This window comes from Schistocerca serialis, chromosome 2 (genome assembly GCF_023864345.2).
Source record: "Schistocerca serialis cubense isolate TAMUIC-IGC-003099 chromosome 2, iqSchSeri2.2, whole genome shotgun sequence".
NCBI classification, from domain to species: domain Eukaryota; kingdom Metazoa; phylum Arthropoda; class Insecta; order Orthoptera; family Acrididae; genus Schistocerca; species Schistocerca serialis.
The window spans coordinates 467481822-467508084 of NC_064639.1; the positions used below are offsets into that span (position 1 = coordinate 467481822).

Consider the following 26263-nt stretch of genomic DNA (forward strand, 5'->3'; position numbering starts at 1 on the left):
AAGTAATACACAGACTCATTCATTGAGCTGGCATTGAAATGTTGCTTCAAAACGTGGGCGTGGCAGGGAGGCCGCGTCACACTTTTAATTAATTTTCAGGCACTCCGGATGCACTTTCAACATTGAAACTTTGGGAACTTATAGTCCGTGAGTTGCCCTAACAAATAAAAACTAAATCGAAAATTGACATTTTTGGTCAATTTCATCAACGTCCCCCCTTAAAATTAACATATATAGTTATGCAAACAATACTTTTGACAAAACTGTTAATTAAGGGCTGGTGGATTTGCTAACATGTTTTCAAACAGGACCAAATAGATCCTTAAGAATACTATTAGTTGTTCCTCCAAATGTTTATAATTAGTACAGAATTTATATTTGCTTATAGGTCAACAACAGAATTTAAGTTATGAAACAGTTGCCAATTTCGCCTTATAATGAAAGATATTAACTAGGAATAGTCAAAATAAATTAGAAAATCAATTGCATGCATAAAACTAAGTACAAAATTAGATCTAGTGTTATATTCTTCAAAACTGAGGGGCAACCTTTCTCTTTTGTGAAAATGCAGATTACACTCACGTAGTCCGACATGAAAAAATGAATTTTAAGGAGGCAGATGACAAAACAAGAGGGGAAGTAAAAAATATCCCAGCTTGCTTCGTCACACTGTGACTGCAGAATCCAAGTGAACCCAAATGGCAACCACCTCCAATGTGGTACAAAGGAGGATCCATATACTAATAATGTCTGTACAGACGAAAATGCAAATGCCACTGGAAGCACCCAAAGGACCGATCCCGTTCCGACAGAAGACACAGAACCCACGAAGGGCCAGTGAGTGAGCATCAGCAAAATGACACAATCTGCAGAGTCAAAGAAATTAAGGGATTGCAACTCCAGAAGGTGTTGGTAGTATCCGTTAACAATTCCATTGAATAAGTACGGAATGGGGATCCAAATGGAAGGTGAATGGGCTGAAACTAGTCACACCACTGTGTCACCATTCGTCACCAACAAGAAAGGAGCGACGTCCTTAAACAAGAGGTCCAACTCAGGTTGCAGGGGGAATGGGGGGGGGGGGGGGGGGGGGGGGGGGAGTTGGCACCTTTGTGAATGCCAGGACTTACGTTTCTTCTACTTCTCTTTTGTAAGTTGAGGAGGGCATGGCATGGAGAGAGAGCATGTGCTTCAGCAAAATCTGGAACTGAGAGAGAGCAGGCAACCTCGAGGCGTACGAACTGTGCGTCCTGTGGTCAATGTGTCGCAGCAGGCCTCCAGTCTGGGAGACACTAGGTGAGGGGTCCTCATCACCAGCAGATGCAGGAGAAGGGGGACACTTCTCCAGCTGGGTAGGGGGAGTGGCACCCAGACAGGTGGCATTGGATTCACAGGGCAGGGCGGGAGAAGATGGGGATGGGACTGGGATAAGGAGAAGGGATGAGGGAGAAGGATGCAACAGAGGCGAAGTTAGATGTCACACACAGTGTTAAGATGGTCATATTTCTGATGAGTCTCAGTGGAAGATAAACCATCAAGGGACATGCACCCCTGTATCTTCTTTTCCTTCCTTTCCAGCGAATGTTGAGAGTGATGGTTGTGACGACCAATGCACATGGGTGGTGGAACACAGGGGCTTCCCTCATGGAGTGGGCAGCCACATTCACTGCATAGAAGGTCCATTGTACAGCAGGAAGATATGTGCCCAAAATGAAAACACCTAAAACATATAATGGGTGGCAGGACATATGGGTTCACGTCACACCAACAACCGTAACTTTGACCTTCTCCTGTATGGTATCCTTCTCAAACGCCAGAATAAAGGTGCTGGCATCAATGTGTTTGTCCTTATGGCCTTTCTGGACTTACTGCACAAAATGAACGCCACACCATCCCAGATTGGCTCAGAGCTCATCAATTTGACAGATGAGGTCCTATGAAAAATGATAACCTGAATCATATTCAAAGACTGGTGACGAGGAATGGACACCGGTACATCACGAAGATAGCCACAGGCACGAAGGGCCACAGGTGTATCCCACCTAAAGAGGCAGTCGCAGAAGAATGACCAGATTTTTGGAACTTAATGCGTTTCATATGTACACTCTTCACCCTGATGCCACCCACTCCGATCAGTGGCTCTCCTTATGCATGCTGCCCAGCCATAGTAAGGGCTGTCTGGCACAGAGGCCACTGCCAAGAGGTGGGATGCTGCATAATGACAAGCAACCGATCCTAGGTATACAAGGGGGATGGAGCAGCATAGGTATCAGAAGTGTGATCCCTGTGTTGGCAGGCAGGGGCTGAACCAAAAGGGTGCAGAATGACCCCAACATAAACTGGCTACCGCGCTGGCTGTATAGGTGTCCTGGTGCCTGAATGAGGTGTCTTGAACAGAATGACCTCCTCCGTGCCAACAAGCGTAGATTCCTAAAACATTGATCATGTGAAACCCAACTTTCACTTTTCACACACGACATATTGACAGTCAGGTAGATGCATTTCTTCTTGATTTCTGAAAAGCATTTGACTCCATACCACACTTACACTTACGATCACCTGAGGTATCATGCAAAATTTGTACCTGGACACAGCTTTTTGGTATGGAGGACGCAGTATCTTGGGTGGAGAACCGTCAGCAGATGTTGATGTAACTTCAGGTGCGCCTAAGGAGGTGTGTTGAGACCCTTGCTGCTCATGTGTTACATTAATCATTATGCAGACAATATTGATGGTAATCTCAGACTTTTCACAGATGGTGCAGTTATCCAGAACTGTATAAAAAAAGAGATGCACTAATGTTGATTCAGATCTCGATATGATTTCAAAGTGGTGCAAAGACTGACAACTTGCTTTAAATGTTCAAAAATGTAAAATTGTGTGTTTCACAAAATGAGGAAAGTAGTATCCCTCACTACAGTATCTCATTTCAAATCTGACAATATATGCAAATACCTGGGAGCAACACTTTGTACGGATATGAAATGGGATGATAACACACAGGTTCAGTCATAGGTAAAGCAGATGGCAGTTTATTGGTTGGGATATATAATCAGTCAGAGACTGTAAAGATAGTATGGAAGGGAGCAGATGCTATTGCAGTATGCAGTTTGGCAAATACCTCCAACTGTGCTGTGTGCATGTGAACAAAGTTCCCCTAACCAGCTTTAAATTATGATTCTATCAATATGCAGGGTGTCTCAAAAGACAATTTGAAGGGCTCTCTGTGCATGTGCAACAAATTTGAGAATCAGGGGTACAATGATCACCTGTTTGGCCTTTAGGAATTCAGCTGATATAGAACACTTCTCAGGAGGGACCACGCATTCTGTTTGTGAGAATTTTACAACGGTGACTCAGCGACAATAGTACGGAGGAAATTTTGCAATGATCGTGGCCTGCATGATGTAAATGAGCTCCAAGTGCTCCCTTTAACTGGAAATGGATCAAAATGTTTGAGGAGATTGGTTCAACACTGGCCAAACCGAAACCCAGGTGACTAACGGCATTAAGAATGGGCAAATTCATGGGGAGGGTAAATCAGTCCGTTTGTGATGATCCTAACATCTCCATACACAAGCACGCAAGTTCTTTAAATATACATAGATTTTCACTGCACCAAATTCTGCAAAAATGCCAATTGGTGCAAGAATTAAAGCCTCAGAATGCCAGACATAGGCTGCAGTTAGTTAATGATGTGACTTACTTCTCTTCATTTAATATCTTGTTTTCCATAGAGGCTCACTTCACCTGAACTGTCATTTCAATAAGCAAAATTGCCGCAGATGAAGTACCACAAATCCCAAATAGAATCTTGAGAAATACCTTCATTCCAAAAAGTTACTGTATGGGCTGTGATGTCAGATAGAGGAATAATCGGCCCATTCTTTCGTGAGGGCGAGAGCAATTATAGTGTATTTGGAACATTATGCGACGACATTAAATGACTTTTTGGTGCCTGAATTGCAAATCTTTCCTGATTATAACCACAGAACCTGGTTTCAGCAAGACAGAGCCACAGTCCACATGTTCAACACGTCTATACTGCAAGTTTGTTAAATTACCCCTGGCAAATTGATCTCCAGGAGGGGCGACATAGTGGGCCCCACACAGTTGAGATTTGAGTCCTATGGACTTTTTTTTTCCCTTATGGAGATATATAAAATTTAAAGTGTTAGTCAATAATCTGACTTCTCTGGAGCAAAATGAAAGAAAATACCTGTAGCTAAGTGCCAGCCATCTCAGTGTCTACATGCCAAGCTGTCATGCAAAAGTTTGTTCATCATTTAAATGAGTGCCATAGCCATGATGCATTGCATTTAAATGACACTATCTTTAAGAAGTAAATTCCTCAACTATATATTTCAAAAATAACGATTTTGTCAATTTTACAGACATCAAGTCTGAACTTTCTTTTGAGATATCCTGTACTACAATCTCCAATGTATCACTCTCATAGAGATTGTGAGGACAAGATTAGATTAATTACAGAAGCATTTAAACAGTCTTTCTACCCACACTCCATATTGAATAGTAGGAAGAAGCCATAACAACTGATACAATGGTAAGTATCCTCTGCCTTCCACTTCACAGCAGTTTATATAGCATGGATGTTTATGTCAAGTCTGTAAAGTTATTACGGACACATTATTATTAAGTGAAGTATTTCTTGGATCTTTGAGAATGGGTGATTGATTTATTGCAAAATTATTGGAAATTTCAGTCCTCATAAACTTTAATTAAAATATTTTAAAAAACACTTAAATATATTCCATGATAATCTCAATTATGCCTTTTTCTGATCTGTTTAATTCTAACAAACAATAACAGTTACAATATATATTCACAACACATTCCATACTATACATTTTTGTCGCAATGGTTTAACAAAATTAAAACCACAAGACACACACACACACACACACACACACACACACACACACACACACACAAAAAAAATTCTGGACATTGTCTCTGAGATATTGTGTTGGCTTGTATAACAATATTACTTTATATTCCTCACTCTGTGGCACAAATATGTAACCCTTTACTCTGAAGTAGGGAGTTACAGTACACCACAGATATTATTTACACTGAATTCAGCCGGCTGAATTAATTTAGGTAGTCCATCTCTGGATCAATACCAAACTGCTTGTCCAGCACACTTCCTTCAATAAAAAATTTATTTTTACACCACGATTTAATTGCAAACAAATTGTCCGTCCACCTGTTAGCTGCTTCCTTTGCTACCTGAAACGACAAAGTGATTAATACGGTAAGATGCTAATGTCATAAGTGAGAATCTGCGCGTGCACACGCACACGCAACAGTATCTTACTTTACACAGTTTTAGTAGTGTACATTGCTTTAGCACACAAAATTTCTCCATGGAATAAAAAAATTCTAAATATAAAACAGTAAATAACTGTAACAGTATCTTCATAATACAGTCCAGTACAAAACAAAAATTTGGGCACTGGAAAATCTAGAAAAGATTGAATAAGATAACATTTAAATGTGGTTGCCAAAGGGTGTTAAACAGGGACAAGGAGACTACAAAAATGCAAAGAAAAAAGTCTATGGAGAATTATTCAAAGAACTAGTGACACTTTCGTTCAATATGTAAGAGAAGGGTGATTAGAGGTTTAATGTCCTATCAACAGAGAGGTCCTTAGAGATGGAGCAGATGCTAGAACTGGGAAGGCAATTAGCTGTGTTCTTTTCATAGGGACTATTTCAGCATCTGTCATTTAGGGAAGGGGAAGCCTAAATGTAGATAGCTCACTAGGGATCTGAACTACACTTCTTCAGCACACAAGTCCAGCACCTTAACCACAAAGATACGCAGATATGTGGCCAGCACAAGCTAATCTGACACAGTGGAAAGAACCACAGACGAGGAATGATGTAAAGTTGAATTGTAGCAGAGACCTATTACACTTTGTTGTAACACAACTGTATTTTAGTGGTAAGCACCAGTAAGTAACTGATGTCCACATCTACATCACTACACTGCAATTCACACTTAAGTGCCCGGCAGAGGTTCTTCGAACCGCCTTCAGACTATTTCTCTACTATTCCAGTTTCTAACAGCAAGTGGGAAAAATGAACACTTAAATCTTTCTATATGAGCTCTGACTGCTCTTATTTTATTATGATGACCATTTGTTTCTATGTATGTCGATGAAAGTAAAATATTTTCATGTTCAGAGTAGAAAGCTGATGATTGAAATGTCATGAAAAGATCCCACCATAATGAAAAATACCTTTATTTTAATGATTGCCACTCCAACTCACTCATCATATCCATTACAGTCTCTCCCCTATTTTGCAATAATACAAAATTAGCTGTCCTTCTTTGGACTTTTTCTGTAGCCTCCATCAACCCTATCTGGTAGGGATCCTATATTGCACAGCACTGCACTAGCACAGGATGAACAAGTGTAGTGTAGACAGTCTCTTTAATACACCTGTTGCATCTTCTAAGTATTCTGCCAATAAAAAAATTCTAGTTTGGCTTTCCCACAACATTATCTATGTGATTGTTCCAATTTAAGTTGTTCATAAGTGTAATTCCCATGTATTTAATTGAATTGACAGTCTTTAAATCTGTGTGGTTCATTGTGTAACTGAAATTTAACAGATTATTTACGTGAGTGACCTCATACTTTTACTTCTTTAGAAACAACTGCCACTTTTCGCACCATACAGATATTGTATCTAAGTCATTTCGCTACTGGTTTTGAACTTTTGATGACTTTACTAGATGGTAAACAACAGTATCATTTGTGAACAATATAAGACGGCTGCTTACATTGTCCCCAGAATATTTTGTATAGGTTGGGAATGGCTGGGGGCCAGAGAACGATGGATATCCACTTCTATTTTACTCGATGATCTTCTGTTGATTACCGGGTACTGTGACATTTCTCACAGGAAATCATGAATATTGTCACTTAACTGGATCAATACTCCATAGAAGTGCAATTTGATTAGAAGTCTCTTGTGAGGAATGGTGTCAAAAGCATTCTGGAAATATGGAATCAATCTGAGATCCTGTTGATAACACTCATTACTTCATTTGAAGAAAGAGCTTGTTTGTTTTACAAGAATGATATTTTCTTAATCCATGCTGGCTGTGGGGCAATAAACTATTACCTTTGAGTTAATTCATAATGTTCAACACAGTGTGTGTTCCAAAACCCTACTGCAAACTGATGTCAATGATATCGGTCTATAATTCAGCAGATTACTTCTATTTCATTTCTTGAATACTGATGTGACCTTTGCAACTTTCCTGTCTTTTGATATGGTTCTTTTGTCAAGCAATTGGTTGTATATGATAAGTATGGAGCTACTGTATCAGCATACTCTGAAAGGGACCTAACTGGTATGCTGTCAGCATTGGAAGATTTTATTTTATTAAGTTCTTTAAGTTTCTTTGCTACACTGAGGGCATCTCCTCCTGAGTTACTCATGTTGGCAATTGTTTTTGATTCAAATTCTGCAGTATTTACTTCATCTTCTTTTGTCAATTAATTTCAGAAAACTATGTTTAATAAAGCTGCTTTGGTGTTATTGGTAAAGAGATAAACAGAGGCTTAATTCTTACTACTTTTACATACCAATACCATATTTGGCCTGTATGTGAGCTGTGACCTAATATAAGCAGCCCTACTAATTTTGAGAGAAGGGAAGGAAAACAGAAGCTCAGTGGAGAAAAGTTTATGATACACTCACTACCCATTTACAAAAACTGTTCACAATATACCCAGTGGTAATAACATGTTTTATGTTGTAATCTAGATGGTAACAAAAAACCTAAGGTCTGCGAACATGCCCAGAGGGCCTTGCAATGCTGACCAGCCACCATGTCATCCTCTGCCATATAGTGTCATTTGAATGCAGTAGGGAGCAGCAGGGGTTCAGCCCAATGTTCTCCCTCCCATTGTCGGCTTTCCTTATCTTGGAGCCACTATTGCTCATACAAGTAGCTCCTCAGTTGGCATTGTGAAATTGTGTGGGCCCCATTCCAGTCCTCCCGGCAAGGAAAAATCCAGGCATTTCTTGGAATTGAACTTGAGCCCTCAGCATGACATTCAGCTGAACTGACCACTCAACTATGGAGACACATGTAATGTAGATAAATTTTACACAATACCAGCTCATACCCAGTTTTCACTGATGTCAGTGCTAATGCCACTATTGACATCTGCTTCATTACTGTCAGAATTTTAATTTCTCCTCTCCTGAAGTGTGTTGTTCTCACTATCATTCAGGGCATTGGACATGTTGTCCTTCTTGAACCCACTGATGACAGAATCAGATGATATTGTGTGCCATTTAGAGAGAATCCAGCCACACAGAAGGATGTCTGATGGCTTTTTTGTATTGCTGGATGAAGAGTGTTCATGACACCCTTCAAAAGGCCAACTGGGATAGTTTTTTCAGAGATGGCCTTTAAATGGCTTGTATGCAACATCAAGCATCTGCAACATTGTTGCTCCATTTTCAACTATGGTACTAGCACTACAGTAGGAGTTCCTATGATACGAAACTATATCGGCATTTTTAGGGCTGCAGAGATAAGCCAACTGCTGATATTTTAACATCAACCCAACTTGTGAACATACATATGATGAGACCTCAGACATACACCCATATCTCAGAAGTTACAGTCCGACTGAGACTAATTTTCTAAATACTATGTAATTATGGGAAAAGATATACAATGAAGAGGCAAAGGAACTGGTACACCTGCCTAATATCGTGTATGGCCCCTGTGAGCATGCAGAAGTGCCGCAACATGATGTGGCATGGACTTGGCTAATGTCTGAAGTAGTGCTGGAGGGAACTGACACCACGAATCCTGCAGAGCTGTCCATAAATCTGTAAGAGTACAGAGGGGTGGAGATCCCTTCTGAACAGCATGTTGTAAGGCATCCCAGATACGCTCAATAAAGTTCATGTCTGGGGAGTTTGGTGGCCAGTGGAAGTATTTAATCTCAAAAGAGTGTTCCTGGAGCAATTCTGGACATGTGGGGTGTCACATTGCCCTGCTGGAATTGCTCACAACGGACATGAATGGATGCAGATGATCAGACAAGATGCCTACGTACGTGTCACCTGTCAGAGTCGTATCTAGACGTATCATGGACCCTCTATCACTCCAACTGCACATGTCCCACACCATTACAGAGCCTCCACTAGCTTGAACATTCCCCTGCTGACATGCAGGGTCTATGGATTCAAGAGGTTGTCTCCATACCTGTACACGTCCATCTGCTCGAAACAATTTGAAACGAGACTTGACCAACCGGGAACATGTTTCTAGTCATCAACAGCCCAATTCCGGTGTTGACAGACCCAGGCAAGGCATGAAGCTTTATTTCGTGCACTCATCAAGGGTACATGACTGGGCCTTCAGTTCTGAAAGCCCATATCGATGATGTTTCGTTGAATGGTACGCACAATGACACTTGTTGATGACCCAGCATTGAAATCTGCAGCAATTTGCAGAAGGGCTGCACTTCTGTCATGCTGAATGATTCTCTTCAGTCATTGTTGGTCCCAGTCTTGCAGGATCTTTTTCTGGCTGCAGTGATGTCTGAGATTTGATGATTTACTGGATTCCTTATATTTACTTCATTGCTACCTTGTAGGTGCTGTGTCCCATTGCTTGTGCGCCAATTATAATGCCACGTTCAAACTCATTTAAATCTTGATAACCTGCCATTTTAGCAGCAGTAACTGATCAATAACTGCACCAAACACTTGTTGTCTTATATAGGCACTGCCAACCGCAGTGCCATATTCTGCCTGTTTATGCATCTCTTTATTTGAATACGCATGCCTATACCAGTTTCTTTGACACTTCAGCGCATGAGGTGATAGTAGCCTCTAGTGAACAAACTCTCCAGCCCAACATCAATGTCTGGACAGACAATTTGAAGAAAAGAGGAAAGGAAAGTAAAGTAACTGTTGGAAAAAAAAATCATCATTATAAACAAAAGGGAATAAAGGCCTAACATCACAATGGAAGGAAAACCAATAGACAGGTTTGTAAATTTGGGTAATTGCACTTATCAACAATGCAGATGGGAAAACAAGCAAGGACAGTGAAGAAAAAGTCAGGAAGCATGTCATCTGTTTAATGCAATCACATGGGACTGACTCAATGAGAGAAAGAGAGAATGAAAGAAAGAAAGTTAGCTGCATATAGATCTACCTAATCCTAAAACTGAACTGTGGCTGTGAACCTGTATAGGAAGTATGAGAACAACACGTCACATTCAAGCGCCAGAAATGAGATATCTCAAAAAAATTTTAGAAAGCAGGACTTTGAGGTACAGGACCCAAAACACTGACACTGAGAAAAATTTTAATGTAAAGCCCCTGGAGAAGAATATCCAAGACCAACAACTGAAGTGGTCTGGAGAAATGTTTAGAAAGGTTGCCCACCATGGTTAACGAAGGCTGCAGAAGTGGTTCAGTATGGTCTAGATAGACCTGAGAGGATGGGACGGAGGTGGGAGAAGCGACTATCAGTGAGAGTGCAGTAAATGCGACTGCAGACAGCAAGAGATGGAGATCCCTTGTGTCCTTCATACTGTGTGGTTATTGAGGACTGGTTTGAATGAACAACATATACAGGGTGTTTCAATACTTTGACCAACTTTGGGACATGTTCCTCACACCAAGACAAGAAAAAAAAAAATTCATATAAACATCTGTCCGAAAATCCTTTGTTTTCGAGTTATTAATGAAAGTTTACAATTTAGGTGATGGGAGCTCATCGAGACATAACCTCACAAAAAATGCTCAAAATGTCCTCACCTTGCTTGCTTCTAAATAAACACACACACACACACACACACACACACACACACACACACACACACACCTGTCGCATCCTTCCAAATACTCCCCAATGGTTTCGCAGGTTTCCGTGACATGTCGAAAGGACTGAGGTCAGAGAAACATGCAGGCCACGGATCTTGTCCTCTATCTAACCATCTGTCATGGTAGATACCAGCTGGTGCCTCTTAAACACCGAGACCGAGATGTGCTGGAGCTCCATCATGCATAAACCATATGTTTCGCATTATTTGCAGGGCATATCTTCTAGTAGGTCTTGGAGGGTGTTCTGAATGAAGTCCCTGTAGGCAGCACTAGTAAGACCTGCTGGGAGACATATGGCCCTACCAGACAGTCACTCACAATTCCAGCCCACACATTAATCTCAAATTTATGTTGATGTCTAGCCTGTACTGTAGCATTAGGATAGCGAAAACCCCATATGGGTTGCTTGTGCAAAAACCACTGAGAAAAGTTCTTCTGTGGTGCGTGTTCGGCGAGTGTAAGGTCCTGCACACACAGAAGGTGGCACAAATACACGAGTTGCTCGTGAAGTATCCTCCATGCTACTCTTGGAAATGTGCCACAATGTGAAGGCCATTTGGATTGTGCCGATACCTGGCTCTTCTGAGGCACCCTGTAGAATGTGCTCTTCCATACGGGCAACACACAGTCTTACTCAGTCAATAGTCTGTAGCTCTATGGATCCCGTATCAACAACACAATGATGCACAGCATCAAAGATTGGATGATCTGGCTGTCTCGACTCTGGAAATGCTGCCGGATACAGCCCTGCAATGTCATGTGCATTACCATTCAGGGTAGCCGTAGATAGAAATCATGCCTGCCTGTTCACAAAATGAGTGTTCCACCATGCTTGAACGGAGCACTTTCAGTTAATTCACCGCCTACAGTATGTACACACAACGGAAATGTGGAAGACATAGGAAGGATGAATGTAAGCAAGTCTCCCTGGAAACCCACTGCCATCCAGGAACAATGAGTCAAACAGGTGCTAGATAAGTGAAGTTGTTGGGATGTGCCTGGAGAGCTGTTAACATCATCATTAATTAATTACTCAAAAATGAAATATTTTTGGATGTATGTTTGTATGAACTTTTCTTATTTTGGTGTTGGGAATCTGTCCCCGAAGTGTGACGTATTTTTGAAACATCATGTATATGGGTCATTGAAGGTTGAATGAAACTTTAATCTGAGGGATCAAATAAAAAAAGCTACAATAATAAAACTATGTCAGTTTTTCAAAGCATTCCACTGCTCCATCCCCAGTGTTGCGCAAATTCCAGGTCTCACTTGCTTTGACAACCAATGCTAGGCATCACAATATTGTGCTTATATGCCTCACATTTATCACCTCTCAGATACTGTACGAGGAATGAATAAGTAAAATTCTTCAGTTACGCATGAGATCTGAACGCTGGGGAGGGGAAAAAAGGTTCCCAATGCAAGTCTTAATTTTGTTTCAGTACTATGAGCCGAATTAGGATTTGGACATCACTGTGAAGAATAGTACATTAGCAAACAACATACCAATTATTTTCTTTGGGGCAACATTTTAACCAGCACCCTTAAACGACTTACAATAATATTGTACATTTATATGACTCCTTACTTGAAACGTTCAATATGTGTGACACTTTTTCATGCTCCAAACGTACTACAAACTAACAGCTGTGATCTTCTCTTCTAAACTCTTGGGAAACCTTCATGGTAGCACTCTGAACTCTTTCATTTGGTCTCATGTGACACATGGTGACTCACTGCAGAAAAGCATTACTTCCATCTTAAAACTGGTGCTGAGGGTATCCGTAAATGGCCTTGTGTGCATCGACTGTCTATGCAAAAGAATGCAAGAATGAATTACTGGGTATACTGTTTATTCACTGGCATTACAGCCATTTCACAAATGAGCCATACAGATCAACTGTCATCGACTTTTGACTTTAACCAAACAGTTCACGGAATTCATACACTGACATCCTTGCCAAAATTTCTTCACCATACTGGGCTGCCAATCTTCTCCACATTTCAGACGACTTCCTGTTCTAGTTTGCAAGAAATTTTACCATGTGGAAACAAAAACTCAAGTCAAGGGCAACGTTGCTCATTCGGACGCACATTTGCAATTGGCCTAATACTGAAAATGAGAGTCTCATGAAGGGCCAAGATTCATCTCCGAGCAGTTGTGGCACACTTCATATCTTTTTAACTCTCCTGTGCCCCCCCCCCCCTCTTTCTTAAATCATCATCCATGAACCTCATGTACTTTTTTGTTTATGTGTACAAAAAAATTCTACTTGTTCTTGAACCTCCTGTACTTTTTTGACTGCGTAGACTTACAAAATTCTACTTGGCAAACTGAAATACAGTGTAGGATAAATAAAACTGGTCCTGACAATATTTACAATAAGACTAATGTGAGATTGACCCTTGTTACGGAACATCACAGAAGATGCTGGAAATGGTCACTGCTGATGTTGATGCAGCACTGTGCTCAATTTACCAAATGGTGAGACATGCAATGTCAACACAAAACACTCGTCCAAAACACCTGAGAACTGCAGAACACTTCAACACCAAAAAATACCTTTTCATAATGAGAGCTGACAAACATAGGTGTGGCTAATGTGCAACACCATGTGGTACTGTTTGTCCATGGCGTGGAACAGTGGAAATTTCTGAACCAAACCACTGGCAGTGTGGTAAGGGAAGTTGGCTTGCCATTGTTGTTACCTGCCCCACGGCATCTCTCTGGTGAGTCAAATGTCAAAGAATTCCCCTTCCAGTGCTCAATATCTTAGCAGTCAGTGAACATGTTCTAGGACAACATGTTTATTTTGAATCTCATGTTTGGACATGCACAGCAGCTCTGCTTGAGGCAAAAGTCACTAGAATCCACTAGATTAAAACCAAATGGGCACTCGTTGGAAATACAGACAGTCATGGAAAAAGTGTCATGATGATCTCTCCACTGGCGAAAGATTCCAGATTAGTCCCCCCATTCAGATCTTCAGGAAGTGACTGAAAAGGAGGATGTGACCATGAGAAAAAGCTAGAATAATCAAAAGAGCATCCTACAAGTCGGAGTGTGGAATGTTGAAACTCTGAATACCGCAGAGAAGCTAGAAAATCTGTAATGGAAAATGCAAATGCTCAATATAACAGTGAAGTTACATGGGAACAAATTTAAGGATCTCTTGTCAGACAAATATAGGGTAATATCAACGGCAGCAGAAAATGTTACAATGGGAGTAGGATTCATTGTGTACTGGAAGGTAGGGCGAAGAATGAGTTACTGCAAATAGTTTAGCCCACAATTATTCTCATCAGAATTGACAGCAATCCAATGTCAACAATAATAATTCAGGTTTACATGCCACATCCATAACCAGAAGATGAAGAGAGCCAGAGTATGAGAGGGCACTGAAACGCTAATTGAATGTGTAAAGGGAGAAGGCGGAATAATCATGGTAGACTGCAATGTTATAGTAGGGAAAGAGAGAGTTAAAGGAAAATACATGATTGGTAATATGAATGAGAGAGGGAGAAGACTCCTTCTGCAATAAATTTCAGTGAGTAACAGTAATTACACTGTCCAGAACTCGTGAAGATATATACTTGGACAAGGCCTTGTGACATGGGACGATACCAGTTGGATTACATCATGGTGAAACAGATTCCAAAATCAGATATTGGATTGTAAGCCACAATCTGAGGCAGATTTAGACTCAGATCATGATTTAGTAATAATATCGATGCACTGAGTAACGGTGATGTGTATCTGAAGTTCTCCGAGGCTGGAGGCACTGCAATAATGAATACAGTAGTAGACAGTTCAGCTGAAGAGGAATGGATATCCCTGAAAAGGACAGTCACAGATAATGGACAGACAAATAAATGAACAAGGAAAATCATTTTGAAGAAACCTTGTGGAACAGAATAAACAGTTCAATTTATCGATGAAAGAAGAAAATTAAAAATCTATGGAAAAGAATGATGTACAGGAACATAAGCCAATTGGGAATAAAATCAGGAAAGCTAAAGTGAAGTGGCTGAAGAAAAAATGTGAAGAAATTGAATAGGAAATGGTCTACAGAAGGACGGTTTCTGAAAATGGAAAAACCAAAACAGCTTTTGGTGAAATTAAAAGCAAAACCATCAATCTTAAGAACTCAAAAGGAACTTGACTGTTAAATGCAGAGGAGATGGCAAGTAATTGGAAAGAGTACACTGACAGCCTCTATGAGGATGTACTATTGTCACCTTGAATGATAAGACGAAGAAATGGGTGTTTATTTGGAAGACACACTGAGGCATTAAGCCACCATTCTTCCTATGCTCCATATGCGAATGGAACCGGAATTTAGCTGCTCTCTTCCCAGTGGCAATCTTCTATCATGCCTTTAAATAGTACATGTTGTCGATACATCTGCAGTGTGGCCATGTGGAATAGAAATACTACCTATGTCTTTCCAGCATTTCCACCAGAAAAAGTCAAAGAAATGTTTGGACACAGCATCCAGTGCAAATCAACTCACACAGTTATACTTCTAGGCTTTTAGCTTGTCATTTCTCTGCACAATTCAGTAGTGTCTTACATCCCATGGCCCATAGAGCACATGTGATCGCAGATCCCAACAGCCTACCAAGTGAGCTGCAACACCTAAGAAAGATGTTCCAACAGAACATTATTCTGATAAACAAATGTAATTTATTCTGATCAAAACGAGTTCAATGTAAGGGTGTAAACGAGTATGTGGAGGTACCCACTGCAATGGTCGCCTTGTCATAGTAAGGTGGCATGTCTTCAAGAAACATAAGGATCCTCAAGAGGCACAAAGCCCTGGCAGCATACTATGAATGCCACTTTTGTCCAACTGTGAGTGCTTCTCCATGCATGCGTATTTCTTGCTCATGGAACCAATAAATTTTGATGCTGCCACACGAGTATCATCAGTCATGTCCTGCTGCAGTGATGACAGCCATTATCATCACCTGCCCAACTGACAATGCCGAGAAGTATATTTGCAGTACACGTCTGTTTTTATTATTTGGAATTTCAGCCACAGTTTAGTCTCTTGCCACAGCAATTTATTTACCTTGGGGTCAATTAGTTCATTATCTGTAATCCCTTAGTGAGATTTCACCAAGATTCGTCTTCTCCTATCAATCGTAGCATCAAAAGGATGTGCCATTAGTTGCTACTAAAGCTTTTCAGAATTGTTAGAGCAGATAGTATGTCACTGAATCTAACAATGAAGCAGTTGTCACCGGTGAGCAGAAATTCAACGCATGTAGTATGGCTACAAGTTTCACATCTTTGTTCTTACCAACAATGAAAACTTGGAATATAGAATACACTTCTAATAATTAATGATTTTGGAACCATCTGTGTAGTTATGGACTGCATCAAGATGCTGGATGGCCACTCACAATGTGCACATTTGGATAGTACTCCAGCATTTGAGGCAGATATTAAAATCCCTCACTAAAAGCAGTAGATGGCTAATTGGTGGATTAGATTTGTGCTATTTGCACTTGGTTAAGGTTGCTGGTGAACAGCCAGTATGTTAAGGTTGGATTTTGGAGGAATGGAGAGAGACCACTGAAGCTAAGGCTTGCATGTTCGAATTATTGCAGTTTATTTCATGAATTTTGTAAGATACTCTTTCAAGAATACAGTTATCCTTCCACAAAAGTTGTTCCTGTCACTTCCACACTGAAAAATTGTGTGTTTTCGCATAGTAGGAAAGACTCACCTTACAGAACTTACATGATCTAGCACTGTACAATGGTCTTAAATTATCATAAGACAAATTTCTGTCTCTCTTGTGTTGTTCAACCTGTCAGTGTCAAGGAGATTATTTTGGTGACATCACTAAATCAGTGGAACAAACTAAAAAACTTTCAAGTCAAAGAATTACCTGTTTTCACAACTCTTTCGAACTACAATAAAATTCTGAAACTGGCTGACCAAGTTTCATCCAGCTTCCAGCATATTTAAGATAAAGTGAGGCTAATATTTCTTTTGTAGTGTGTTTAAGAAGGGTTTCCCACGGAAAAATTTTTTTGAGAAAAAGATTTTGTAGAACAGAGCCGAGATGGTCTGCATATTTACTGATAAACTATCATTTGTCATGACATTTCTGTTTGAATTTATTGATATAATTCTATTCTTTACCAGTGCTCTTCTTCTATTTTAACAGAATGCAAAATATGGCCAGATTACTTATCTAGCATAGCAGTAATTAATTATATACACAGACTTTTGTGTGAATCTATCTACTATTGAAATCAGTATCAATATCTCTACAGCAGTTCCTCAGATTAGCTTTCACACAATGACAGAAAAAATGCAATGGGACTTTAAATTTGTAACATGTATAGATGTGTTTGATCAACATGGCAAAATGTCAGATAATTTTTTCTACAAATTACATGCATTTAATTACTGCTTTTCTCAAATATATTGTAAGAAATTTTAAAGGCACTGTTGAAAGCAATATTTCAATATATGGCACCATTATCTTGAAACTAGTATAAAAGAACATCTTTATCAATTGAACTGGGCACGGACAAAAATATCGATACATTGTGAGAAATGCATGCTAGAACATAAATGCAGATTCTAGTCAACCTTGCAGGTTTGCACTGTTGTATTTGACCACTAATGGCACCTGTGCAATGTCCTCAAAGTGTTGCAAGTTCAGTCATGATCAAAATAATGTTCTGGGTAGTTGTGAGTGCATTATTTTGAAGCTATATTGTTGGTGTTTGTTTGGCACCTTCCATAACCAAGTCAGCCGAAGTGTTTTGGTTTACAAGGCACTATATTGGAAGAGTTACACAACATACAGGGAAAGCAGAAAAACATCATCTGCTAAGTCACTACATGGGCTAAAGTGTGTATCAAGAGATTGTGACAGGCGGTCAATGAAGAGAACTGTGATGAAAAGTAGGTGGACGGAAGTTGCAGAAGTCACTGCAGAACTGCATGTCAAACTCATGAACCCTATCAGCAGCAAAGCGACATGAAGGGAGCTCCAAAAAACTGGTAATTGCAGCACAAGTAAAACTACGTGTCAGCGATGCAAATTCTCGTAACAGGAAAACATGATGCTGAAGCCATAAAATCTGGACCATGGAGGAATGGATGAAAGTAATTTGGTCAAATGAGTCTTGTTGCTTGCTACTTCCAACTTCTGGCAAAGTTTACATCCCAAAAGTGAAACATGGTAGTGGATAGGTGATAATTGGGGCTGCCATATTGGGGTATTCCATGGCTCCATGGTTGCTCTGCCAAGGATTATGCAACAATTTTTGCTCATCAGGTCCATCCCATGATACATTTGTTCCCCAATGGTGATGCTGTGTTTCAAGAAACAGGCCCCCTATTCACACAGTTTGCATCATGCACAACTGGTTTTCTGAGCCTGAGGATGACTTGTCACATCTCCTCTGGCCACCACAGTCACCAGATCTCCATATTATTGAGGTTTTGTGGTCCACTTTGGATGGAAGAGTGCATAATCGCTATCCACCACCATCATCGTTCCTAAACTTTCGATAGTTTTATGGGAAGAATAGTCCCTCGAAAACCACACAAGACCCATATTCATCCATTCAGAGACAACTGGAAGATGTTTGCAATGCCAACAATTTTCCTACACTATATAAGGCACAGTAATGTGTTGCGTTTTTAGTGTTTCCATATTTTTGTCCATGCCTTGTATCTTTTTTTTTACCTGTATTTGTTGTTTCATTTGTTCTAAAACCTCTGGATCAGAATCCTTATACTTCTGTATTTCATCTTTAAGTCGAGCCTCTTCTGTTTTAAGTGAGGCTATATTTTCCAGAATTGTGGTTCTTTCATCTGATTCTTCTCTACCAAGGTTTGCAGTTTCAACATTTTCTTTCACCTTCTTAAGTTTCTTGTTTGTTTCCTCAAGCTTATTGCTCAGGTCTGTCAATTTCCGTTTCCTTGAATGTTTTGCTTTACTGAAAAGGAATAAGAAACATTTGTTAATCATAATGTCCACTTACTAAAATCAGCAATACGAATAAGAAATATTTCTCAAATTTTACCTGGGATATGCCCAAAAATAGATTGATGTGCCAATTTTATCTGTGTCAACTAAACCATCATCTACTAAACTCTGAACAACATCCTTGACTGATTGGGCAATGACACCTTTCTCTTTGGGTGCAATTTTTTCCAATTCCTGGAGACAGAAAACGTTACATCAAATTCACTATATACACAAAGACAATTCTCGACAAATCAGAACTTATACTTCAATTTGTAGGATCTCTCAGAGGAACTAAGCAGTGTACCTTTAACTGAAAAAATTCTTTCTTCTCATAAAATATCTGCAGTACCCGCACTCGCTTCTCCTCAGCACTTACTCCTTTACGCTTTGACATGGTTTTGGTAGAAGAGTGTGTTTAGGACTATTGCCAAATTCACTAGGCACACATACTTTTTAAGCACTCCACTGGAAAAAAGGATGATTATTTCAACACGAAAATAAAGCTAATGACTACTTAAAGAGTGGACCAGTTTATTGATTTATCTAACTAGTATGACAATAGGTCTGCACCTGACTATTTCCTACAAATTGTGGATCTGGTACTTACTTGCTTGACTGGCTCCTCTAGCTGATGTAACAACATCACTTTCACCTAATAAGTAGCGTTGCTGCATCTATGAATTAAATGCAATTCATATAAAATCTGTGCGTTTTCCTGATTCAATAATTTGGATGCTCAGAATGAGTATTTTTTCACAAGCAGTGTTGTTACTGACAACTATCCAAGCATGTACCATGAACTGCCTCACACATTCAATTTTCCATTACCTGCAACTTCTTTCTGGATGTCACAATGATTATATCTGCTGGCAGAAAGGAAGTCATACTCAACTTTCATCTTATCTTTCTGTATTACGGTTTTAATAATGAAGGTGTAAATAAGGCCCATTTCCTACTAGAGATTGAAAACTAAACGTAAACACACCCAGGCTACCTAGGCCATTGATAATTAATCTAGTACACAGATTCAATCCAGATCTGACTCAATATTTGTCGCAAAAACTATACACATGCACGACAGACTCTAGATTTCACACATCTCTGTGAGACAGCACTGTGCATGTTTTTATTTATAGAAATATAACCATACTTACACAAAATAATGCCAGCTTCATCTTGTCGTATAACACAAACAGAAATAGAACAAACCAAACTTCCTCCGTTTCTATCATTTTTAAAAATGTAGGCCTAAATTGTGGCGACAGAATGATCTCTAGCATAACCCAAGGACTTGGTTAGATTGAAAGGTGACACTCTGGTTCTGAGTTGGTGAAGCAGTATTAGATAAAAATGTATATGGAATGGGCATGTATTTCACTGCAAGCTTTTCACTCTTTCTTCTTCTCCAACAATCTTTGTGTTCTGAAGTACCATGAATCTTTCTTGATGTCATCTATTAGGTGGTACCTTCTATCCTTTCATCTTTTGACAATTTTCAGTTCCTTCTGAAGCACCATTGCGCAGTTTGTTCTCACTAAATGTCTCAGCCTGTTTCTTTTCTTACTCTTGGCTATTCTTATTAACTGTGTATCTTCATTTACACTTTTTAATAGCTCCACAGTCCTCATTTTGCACCTCCAGTTGACACCTTCTATATTCAAGACACCAAAGTGTAGTAAGCACTGGTCTTTCCAGTTTCACACTGTCTATGATTGAGCACCACATAAGACAACATTCTATAAAAAACACACTGCAATCTTTTTCCACCAGAAATTTCCTTTTTCCTATAGGCCTACAGTTTTCTTTCACTACTGTCTGCAACTCATTTACGGATTTTGTAGTCATTGATAGAATACATCCAAACTGTACCAAGTAACAACATTCATTCCAAGACATTTTGTTTTCGTAATGTGTATACAAGTTTATATGCCACCTAGCTCTGCAGATGACGAAGAAATTGAAGAAATGTATGATGAAATAAAAGAAATTATTCAGGAAGTGAAGGGAGAAGAAAATTTAATAGTGATGGGTGACTGGAATTCGAGAGTAGGAAAAGGGAGAGAAGGAAACATAGTAGGTGAATATGGATTGGGGCTAAGAAATTAAAGACGAAGCCGTCTGGTAGAATTTTGCACAGAGCATAACTTAATCATAGCTAACACTTGGTTCAAGAATCATAAAAGAAGTTTGTATACATTGAAGAATCCTGGAGATACTAAAAGGTATCAGATAGATTATATAATGGTAAGTCAGAGATTTAGGAACCGGGCTTTAAATTGTAGGAATTTCCAGGGGCAGATGTGGACTCTGACCACGATCTATTGGCTATGAACTGTAGATTAAAACTCAAGAAATTGCAAAAAGGTGGGAATTTAAGGAGATGGGACCTGGATAAACTGACTAAACCAGAGTTTGTACAGAGTTTCAGGGAGAGCATAAGGGAACAATTGACATGAATGGGGGAAAGAAGAATGGGTAGCTTTGAGGGATGAAGTAGTGAAGGCAGCAGAGGATCAAGTAGGTAAAAAGACAAGGGCTAGTAGAAATCCTTGGGTAACAGAAGAAATATTGAATTTAATTGATGAAAGGAGAAAATATAAAAATGCAGTAAATGAAGCAGGCAGAAAGGAATACAAACGTCTCAAAAATGAGATCGACAGGAAGTGCAGAATGGCTAAGCAGGAATGGCTAGAGGACAAATGTAAGGATGTAGAGGCTTATCTCACGAGGGGTTAAGATAGATACTGCCTACAGGAAAATTAAAGAGACCTTTGGAGAAAAGAGAGCCACTTGTATGAATATCAAAAGCTCAGATGGAAACCCAGTTCTAAGCAAAGAAGGGAAAGCAGAAAGGTGGAAGGAGTATATAGAGGGTCTATACAAGGGCGATGTACTTGAGGACAATATTATGGAAATGGAAGAGGATGTAGATGAAATGGAAGATATGATACTGCGTGAAGAGCTTCACAGAGCACTGAAAGACCTAAGTCGAAACAAGGCCCTGGGAGTAGACAACATTCCATTAGAACTACTGACAGCCTTGGGAGAGCCAGTCCTGACAAAACTCTACCATCTGGTGAGCAAGAGGTACGAGACAGGCGAAATACCCTCAGACTTCAAGAAGAATATAATAATTCCAATCCCTAAGAAAGCAGGTGTTGACAGATGTGAAAATTACCGAACTATCAGCTTAATAAGTCACAGCTGCAAAATACTAACGCGAATTCTTTGCAGACGAATGGAAAAACTGGTAGAAGCCGACCTCGGGGAAGATCAGTTTGGATTCCGTAGAAATGTTGGAACACGTGAGGCAATACTGACCTTACGACTTATCTTAGAAGAAAGGTTAAGGAAAGGCAAACCTATTTTTCTAGCATTTGTGGACTTAGAGAAAGCTTTTGACAATGTTGACTGGAATACTCTCTTTCAAATTCTGAAGGTGGCAGGGGTAAAACACAGGGAGCGAAAGGCTATTAACAATTTGTACAGAAACCAGATGGCAGTTATAAGAGTCGATGGACATGAAAGCGAAGCAGTGGTTGGGAAGGGAGTGAGACAGGGTTGTAGCCTCTCCCCGATGTTATTCAATCTGTATATTGAGCAAGTAGTAAAGGAAACAAAAGAAAAATTTGGAGTAGGTATTAAAAACCAGGGAGAAGAAATAAAAACTTTGAGGTTTGCCGATGACATTGTAATTCTGTCAGAGACTGCAAAGGAGTTGGAAGAGCAGTTGAACGGAATGGACAGTGTCTTGAAAGGAGGATATAAGATGAACATCAACAAAAGCGAAACGAGGATAATGGAATGCAGTCGAATTAAGTCAGGTGATGCTGAGGGAATTAGATCAGCAAATGAGACACTTAAAGTAGTAAAGGAGTTTTGCTATTTGGGGAGCAAAATAACTGTCGATGGTCGAAGAAGAGAGGATATAAAATGTAGACTGGCAATGGCAAGGAAAGCGTTTCTGAAGAAGAGAAATTTGTTAACATCGAGTATTGATATAAGTGTCAGAAAGTCGTTTCTGAAAGTATTTGTATGGAGTGTAGCCACGTATGGAAGTGAAACATGGACAGTAAATAGTTTGGACAAGAAGAGAATAGAAGCTTTCGAAATGTGGTGCTACAGAAGGATGTTGAAGATTAGTTGTATAGATCACGTAACTAATGAGGAGGTATTGAATAGGATTGGGGAGAAGAGAAGTTTGTGGCACAACTTGACTAGAAGAAGGGATCGGTTGGTAGGACATGTTCTGAGGCATCACGGGATCACCAATTTAGTATTGGAGGGCAGCGTGGAGGGTAAAAATCGTAGAGAGAGACCAAGAGATGAATACACTAAGCAGATTCAGAAGGATGTAGGTTGCAGTAGGTACTGGGAGATGAAGGAGCTTGCACAGGATAGAGTAGCATGGAGAGCTGCATCAAACCAGTCTCAGGACTGAAGACCACAACAACAAACAACAACAATGTGTATACTATTGTATGAATGCGAAGGTTACAGATTAAGCACTATTTGATTTTCAATTTGTGGTGCCCTGATCACCAGTAAAAAGAAATATTGTGGTCATTAACCACATTTGGATTTATGTTGTAGAAGAGTAAGAATTTGAAAATCATACATAGCTACTTGTCCATGTAGAGATTTTTACAGTGATCTGCAGCTCTTTCATAATACTAAACTGTCAGATAATGCATAAGTTTTACCATTCCTCTACTTACTTTCGTGGTTATATCAATGCCTACCACCTCATCTGTACGGACTTGTACATCAATTTTATTCAGTCATGGGTTTTGGATCCGAGTGAACATTTTCTTACAAATGGGTTTTCAGATAAGAAAATAATAGTACATATTTGGAATCTGAATCTTCCAACACCTTTTCCACTTGCTAGGCAACATTCAAGGCATTTTCGACTGTATACTAACGACCAGATTCTACAGAATAGCTGGTAATTGTTCACATTCAAGATGTAACTGTTTATTTTGGGGTTGTCAGTAATAATAAAGGCCTATAATAATTAATCACCTTTTCGTTTATATAGAATCATCATATACTATCAGGCTACGCACGCATCGTATGGAGATGTTCTGTAAGTAATTACAGCAAATACCTTGAACTCGTTAGTATGTTTAAACGGATATTTTTGACTAATATTAAATACCTACTCCCGCCCGTGCACTTGCAGGAACTACTGCTACATGATTTAACAAAATAATATAAAACGAACAAAGGACTTCGTTTGCAATCAAATGAGGAAGTTCCGATACTTGCGAGACTGTATAAAAATATGTAACAATTACCTTACTGATTTTATAAAGATGCATTTGCTGCGCAGTTCAAAACACTAACAGCACAATATTTGATACTTATTTTATACGCACATAAACAAATACCCAAGCTTCAAGCTGACCGCTAATCAGTGCAGCCAACAGTTCCACCTGTAAGTCTTGCATTCCCCGTCTACAGACAAATTTCTCGATGCGGAGAAGGCAAGACTTCAAATACACTTTTTCTAAAACCGCAAGAATAATCGGTAGACACTTTTTTGTACGTGGTACCCTACCTAGGGCAGTTCATCCGCAGGTTAGAGGCGTAAGCTACTACAATAAATAGTAAATTTTAAAGCCTTTCAGAAAACGTGCTATTTGCAGTTTTTTTAATTAGGTTTATAGGCCCTTACGTTTAACAATTTAGTCACTGCAAAGTACTGGTCTTTGTACACCAGCAAATATTATGGTTTTTTAGGTGGAACGGCCCATGCCAAGCACACATTTGTTGGCTTAAGAGGTCCATTCAAAACAATTCCGGAGCTGTGTCCACAAATTTTTTTTAAAACTTACATTTTATTTCTTGTGAATGGTCTCTTTCGAAATACTCTCCTCCACAATTGATACATCGCTCACAATGCCGTATACACTTCCGGAAGCAGTCTTGGTACGCTTCTTACTGGAACGCGCAAAGCGCTGTCTGCGAATTTTCTTTTACCTCGTCTATCGTTGCAAATCGTCGTCCTTTCAAATGGGTTTCCAACTTCGGAAATAAAATAAGTCCACAGGGGCCATCTCGGGAGAGTATGGAGGATGAGACAGCACAGTGATTTCGTTTTTTGTGCGATAGTCATACACCAACAGGGATGATTGTGCGGGTGAGTTATCGTGATCCAAGACACATGAATTATCTCGTCATATTTCAGGCCCTTTCTACTCACATTTTCCCGCAGGCGTCGCCACACGTCCCGATAGTACCATCGATAAACAGTTTGTCGCTGTGGCACGAATTCATGATGAATTAATTCTTCAAAGTCAAAGGAAACTATCAGCATGGCTTTGACATTTGACCTCACCTGACGATCTTTCTCTGGTCTTTGATTTCCCGATCCATCGTGAAGATTTAACCTTGGTCTCAACATCACAGACGTAGACCCACGTCTCGTCAACAGTTATGATTCTCTTAAGGACCATCTCGTTCTCAATTGCTCGACCCAGAAGCTCTTCACAGATTGCGAAGCGAAAGTCTTTGTGGCCTTGGCACATGAGCTGTGGGACGAACCTGGCGGCAAAACCATGAATTCTGAGACGTTGTATCAGGATTTCATGACATGATTCAAATGAAATGTTATGTTCTTCTGCAATCTCTCGGACAATCAGTCTTTGATTTTCACGCACAATTTCCTTGACGTTCTTGACATGAGCGTCGTCAGTAGATGTCGAAGAGCGTCCTGAACGAGGGTCATCTTTATCTTACGGAAATATGACGATTTAAAAAACGAGTGTAATGAAAACATACCGGCATTTTTCGTTTCAAACAAAACTTCTGCTCGTAGTAAACGAAATCTTTCTGACGGTATGAAATCGTCAGTAAATAGAGTGCAAAGAAAAACGGGTAATAAAGACACGACAGGACGAAATGTGAACTCAAAAAATAAGACAAGAGGAAGTGAATCTAGATCATCTGTGTGTTCTAACGAGAGAAATGTTTCTACAAAGTGTACTATAAAACCAATGGAATGAGGGCACCTGGAGAACAACAAATATCAAGTCTGTGTATTAGGTGATAGTCATGCAAAGGGTGTGGCATAAATAATAAATGATAGGCAGTCCCAATTTATAGTAACAGGCATTGTCAAACCTGGTGCTCCCCTTAATGAAATAGTAAATAATTGTGAAAACTTAGTTAAGACTGGAACATGCTGTGTACTAATAGGTGGAGCAAATGACATATACAAAAATGAAAGCCAACTAGCGACAAGGGCACTTCAAACAACTCTAAAAAAGCTGTCAGATCTAAATTTAAAGGTTCTCGTTGTAAGTGTGCCACATAGACATGATCTAATCGAGGAATCATGTGTAAACAAA

The 26263-nt window shown here is 39.7% G+C and overlaps 1 protein-coding gene across 3 annotated transcripts; it reads right to left on the reverse strand.

The window, feature by feature from the left end:
• Window positions 1-4950: 4950 nt before the first annotated feature.
• LOC126457382 (meiotic nuclear division protein 1 homolog) lies at window positions 4951-24287 on the reverse strand. Of its 3 annotated transcripts, none has more exons than XM_050093640.1 (5): window positions 24209-24287; window positions 19213-19373; window positions 18964-19100; window positions 18624-18876; window positions 4951-5250 (listed from the first exon to the last, which is right to left on the reverse strand). In XM_050093640.1, the coding sequence occupies exons 2-5, from the start codon at window positions 19300-19302 to the stop codon at window positions 5113-5115; spliced, it is 618 nt and encodes a 205-aa protein (XP_049949597.1). In that variant the 5' UTR covers window positions 19303-19373; window positions 24209-24287; the 3' UTR covers window positions 4951-5112. The 3 variants fall into 3 exon arrangements, with proteins under 3 accessions (XP_049949597.1, XP_049949598.1, XP_049949599.1); XM_050093641.1 differs by lacking the exon at window positions 24209-24287 and adding an exon at window positions 24070-24135; XM_050093642.1 differs by lacking the exon at window positions 24209-24287 and adding an exon at window positions 24074-24091.
• Between the last annotated feature and the right edge of the window lie 1976 nt (window positions 24288-26263).

Bases quoted from the DNA above. Each gene is read 5' to 3' on its own strand.
- LOC126457382 (XM_050093640.1), bottom strand. From the start codon at position 19,302: ATGTCAAAGCGTAAAGGAGTAAGTGCTGAGGAGAAGCGAGTGCGGGTA. The intron at 19,101-19,212 runs GTACACTGCTTA...TTCTGTCTCCAG, and splicing joins AAGAATTTTTTCAGTTAAAG to GAATTGGAAAAAATTGCACC. The intron at 18,877-18,963 runs GTAAAATTTGAG...ATTCCTTTTCAG, and splicing joins TATTTTTGGGCATATCCCAG to TAAAGCAAAACATTCAAGGA.